Source organism: Cynoglossus semilaevis, chromosome 17 (assembly GCF_000523025.1).
Source record: "Cynoglossus semilaevis isolate Cse_v1.0 chromosome 17, Cse_v1.0, whole genome shotgun sequence".
NCBI lineage: Eukaryota > Metazoa > Chordata > Actinopteri > Pleuronectiformes > Cynoglossidae > Cynoglossus > Cynoglossus semilaevis.
This window is the reverse complement of record NC_024323.1, coordinates 51527-56526: the sequence shown is the minus strand read 5'-3', so window position 1 is coordinate 56526 and position 5000 is coordinate 51527. Positions and strand designations below refer to the sequence as shown.

The 5000-nt window shown below is 40.1% G+C and overlaps 1 protein-coding gene across 1 annotated transcript in view; it reads left to right on the top strand.

The window, feature by feature from the left end:
- col5a3a (collagen, type V, alpha 3a) overlaps positions 1–5000 on the top strand; it is a 64953-nt gene that overhangs the window by 11817 nt on the left and 48136 nt on the right. Inside the window, 2 exon segments of the mRNA XM_017040210.2 lie at positions 3853–4020; positions 4513–4726. Of these exon segments, the coding sequence (XP_016895699.1) occupies positions 3853–4020; positions 4513–4726 (382 nt within the window).

Here is a 5000-nt window from a genome sequence, read left to right as displayed (position 1 = left end):
TTACAACAATTGAACTTATGTTGATTTCTTTTTTAATATATGCATATAGTTTTATGAACTATATATAATCAAATATGCAATATATGTTGGGGTATCATGATTCGCACGACACGTAACCTGGTGAATCAATATTAAATATATGCATATATACAGTAAGTAAGTGAGTATCTTTAACCTGGTGAATCAATATTAAATATATGTATATATACAGTAAGATCTTCTTTTTATCTAGCATATGCTGTACTGGCTGCTCATGCAAAAAGTGTGCCATCCATACATTGTAGTAATAGCTTTACATTTAGCTAACGACTTGTGGAACCCATAGTTGAGACGTTTACTACCATTTTTGATCAGTAAGAAGGAATATGGTAGCAAAATTATTAAAAAAGAGCCAGCCAAATGAGAGAAAGAAATCAGTGAAGAGTAAATTAGCTCTCTGGGGCAGTGGTGGCTCAGTGGTTAAGGAAGCAGACTTGGGTCTGGAAGGTTTTAGGTTGGAGTCCACCAGCTGCCAAGTTACCACTGAGGTGCTCCGAGAGTGGCACCCACACGCTGTTCCCCAATAATGTTCTGTGAATCCCCCCAATGCTTGACCCTGCTAATTTAAAATGAAACAAAGACATTAAGCTGATGCTTCCACAAGACAGGCGCGGGCAAACCTTTTTACTTGCGGGCCACAGTTTGTTCCTAAAATTTGACAGGGGGGCCGGGTCAGGAGCAGATAGATGTAGCGTTCGTGTGAACTAAGATAAATGACATGCAAAAGTCATGCATAAAAGCTAAAGATGCTAAAATACTTTTAGACTTCTCTACGCCATCTATGGGGAAAACGTGGACATTGCAGGGAAAAGGGCAGAAGTATATTCACAATACAAACCAATTATATAATTTGGACAAGTTTGGCGGGCCGGATTACAAAGCTGAACGGGCCGCATCCGGCCCCTGGGCCTTAGTTTGCCCAGGCCTCCACTAGAATGTTCTGTGCGTGGGACTTGAATGAAAGATACAGTGAACATTTTCAGAACTTTTGCTGTTCAAAAACAAAGCCTTTCTTTTACTTTACTACTTCAGGGTGTGACCCAAAGCATCATGGGAACTCACACATTGCCTAGATTTGTTTTGGCGTTGCTGTCTCAGCAGAAAGTGTAGGTAGCATGAGTCATAAACAGTGTGCCCCTGGACACTTGGTGCTGGAGGACGCATCAAGTGGGGACTTGGCTGTGTCAGGTGTCATGCAACCATACCGTACAACGTCGACCAGTGAATGAGGGGGTTGACATTTTTTACAGTATAGAAAAAAAATGCTCAATGAGGCGTTAGGCTGAGTTCCTTTGGCAGCGACACTGCACAGCTTTGTCGCGGAGCAGAAGGGTCAATGTCCGAGGGAAAAGAAAATGGAACACTGTGGATTGACTGAATGCCTCACGCGGAAAATGTGAGTGTTCTGCGTGGGTTAGAAACAATGTTCTGTCAGGATTTTCCCAGATGTCTGTGAAATCCTTGTACTCTGACCTTTTGGCAGGAACTGGAAAACAGTATGAGTCACCATATCGAAATAACTGCAACAGAGGAAAATGTACACTCAATTTGGAACATAGGCTAAGTATGACTGACGGGTAATATTTGGGGAAGATTCATAAGTGGGATGGCTCGATTTGATTGTTCCGATATTGGTCAAAATCTCAGGATCGAATCTCCGAAACACGTAAGCCCATATGCTAACCTTAACTTTGCGCGTCGTGCTGTAAACAAGGACACTATCGCCTCAGCTACAGCTGCCTCGTAAGCCCATATGCTAACCTTAACTTTAGCAACAGCTGCCCGTGACATGCGAGAGGAGAACAGAAAGGTATCGGATCGAAATTGGAAACCGAAACGTGTTGATTACCCCACTGAATTAGTCCATTAACGTGATAAGTTTTGTACTACAGACTACTACCTTCTTGTTTCTTCAGCTATGATTTGACAGGAGAGGTGATGACAGCTACCAAGGAGAGGGGGGAAAAAAATCATTTCTTTCACTTTAGTTTTGGATCCAGCATGTTTCTAAAGTATCCAATAAAACATTTTAAGTCCAGCAACTTTTTTTTATTCCCAGAACTTGCTTTTTTCGATTGCTTAACACAAAACTCCTACGTGGGCCGGTAGTTGGAAGAACAGGTGGTACCTGACCTTCCTTCCTGTTTTTCGTAGAGGAAAATGCAACGAGCTAAAAGGAAAGCAGATTGAGGTTGAAAATTAATAGTTTAGGGCAGGGATGTCGAACTTTTTCTGGTTCAGGGGAGAGGACCAGTACAATTATAACATAATTACCATATATAATAAAAAGTACATGTTTATTCTCATCTTGTTTTCCTGCAAATAAGTGCGAGTATATTAGAAAATATTCATATTTAATGAAATGTAATTTGACAAGACATCATGAACAGGAAGTGTTTGTGCATTTTTTTCACTTTAACATTTGTTAAGTGGGCCAGATTGAACCCCCTATTGGCCAGTTTTGGCCAACATGCCGTATGTTTGCCACCCCTGGTTTAGGGAATGTCATCTTGGCAGTCTTTCATAGTACTCAGCCACAAACATACAACATTTGAATAGTTTCTGCTCTAGATGTAATGGAAAATCGAGTAATGTCCTCAAATTCTCCCAGGGGACACAGACCAAATCCCTTGACCAGCAGGATTGATGAGTGATGAGTAAGCACCAGAATCTCCCAGCTCCTCAGGAGCAGTAGTGTAGGCCACTGCTATCACTTATGACTGAGTTGTTTTGACTACATTTAAATAAAATAAAAAAAACATTTCTTTACTCCCTTGAAATTAATACAATAAAAGCAAACGCAGATAAATGCTAATGTAGCCTAAAGTCAGAGATGCTAACATTATTTCTTGGTACATTCCATGATTATTAGGCTTTTTAATGTATTTTCAAGCTACCTTATTGCAATACTTTAGGAAACAGAAGTAAGAGACAAAAAGGCCAAAGAGATATTTGTGATGTACTGTATTTAGCCAGTAAAATTTAGCTTCAACTTCCAGAGAAAGCCTTAGTTTCTTGTGCCCTCCATGGTTTTCTCCTTTGTAAATACAAATAAATACAAATATATTTGAAAAAATATATATTTAAAAATATATAAATAAATATATGTACTAAATATATAAATAAATATAAAGATATATCTAATTAAATATTTGACAAACATGACTAACATGCAATGCCAGGGGGGGGCTTGTTGCCCCCCCCTGGCTGTATGTTTGACACCTCTGGTTTAATATATAATATATTAAAAATATAATATACAGTGCATACAACAGTACTTTAATAAAACTGCATTCCAACTATGAACTACAAAAGTGTTATACAAAGATTATGTTAGAGTGGGGCAATGGTGAATCTAGACATAAGACATAAGTTGCCATAATTGACGGATTCTGAAGTTTCCAATTGTACCTGAATGCACCTCGTGTGACTGCCGCAACTTCGGCACGACGTTGTTATAATCTGAGTTCACCTGCCGGTTTGCGCCTACTGTTAAGGTGCTGTGCTCCTCAAGCTAGCGTCTAGCTAGCGTCTAGCTAGCGTGTATCTAGCTAGCGGAAAATGGACAGGTTTTAGACACAGTAGACCGAAGGAGCAGTTTATAATTTTCTTATGCTAAAGAAATGTAACGATTAATGAGTAGGGAATAAGAGTAAGAAAATATGTTCCCAGATGTAGGAAAGAAACAAATATGCAGTTCAGCACCGACAAAACGAATATTTAATTTTTTATATAATTGTTTCTGTTATGTTCTTCTTATTTAATGTCAGGTCAATTCTATCCATTGCTTATTATTGTTGTTTTCTTTACCAGGTAGTCCCATCGATGTCCTGCAGGCGCTGGACTTATCGGAGAGCATGGAGGGAGTGTTCTTGGAGGCAGGTTTCTGCACCAGCAGGAGGGGCGGAGAGGAGGCAGACCTGGCCTTTAAGATAGACAAGAAGATCCAGCTCAGCGCTCCCACAAAGCAGCTATTTCCTGGTAGTTGGCTCCTTACCAGCTTTAATGAAAAGCAACAACATCGACTCTGGATTAAACCTTAGATATAATGTGCTATATCTGACGATACTAGATAGCATAGAAAAGGCTAAAGCTTTTTAGCATTTTATCTTTTATGCGTTCCCCCGTGTCAAATTTTAGAACCCACTGTGGCCCTCAGTTCAAAAAGGTTGCCCCCACCTGTATTGAATCCACACTAAAAAAAGGAATAATATTTTTTTTTCTACAGTCCTAAATTAATTACTGCAACATCAAATACTTTAAGGGACTTTAAGCCGATCTAAGCATTTCCATTTCCAAACTTGCATGATTGAATGCCCTTCTGCCGAGACTACAGGGAGGTATTTAGAGCAAAGTGGCTCCTATTACACTAGATTAAAAAAATAAGGATGCTTTTCCTGTGGAAAAAAAAAAGACAAAAACGTGGTGTAACCATTTAAATATGTGGCCTTTTCACCTCTTTGTAACACTCAGATTCCAAGTTCCCTGAGACCTTCTCCCTAATGGTCACACTGCGAGCTAAGAAGGGCTCCCAGTTCTTCTTGCTGTCGGTCTATGATGACCAGGGTGTGCAGCAGCTGGGGCTGGAGGTGGGCCGCTCCCCAGTCTTCCTTTATGAGGATCAGCACGGGCAGCCGTCACCACAGAAGTACCCCATCTTCAGGAAGATCAACCTCACAGACGGGAAGTGAGTAGTTTGACCCCGCAGCTTTTATACAAACGCATTATTTATGTAATTTAATAATTTCCGGACTGTAAGTCGCACTTTTCTTCATCCTTTGGCTGGGTGTTGCGACTTATACTCAGGTGCGACTTATATATTAACATATATTCACATGTTTGATATTTTCACACTGACAGCCACTAGAGGGCACTCTAGGCTTGTGTACCAGTATCGGCTACTCCTGTATCACTGAAAATGTATATGTTTATTATTTTCACACTGACAGCCACTAGAGGGC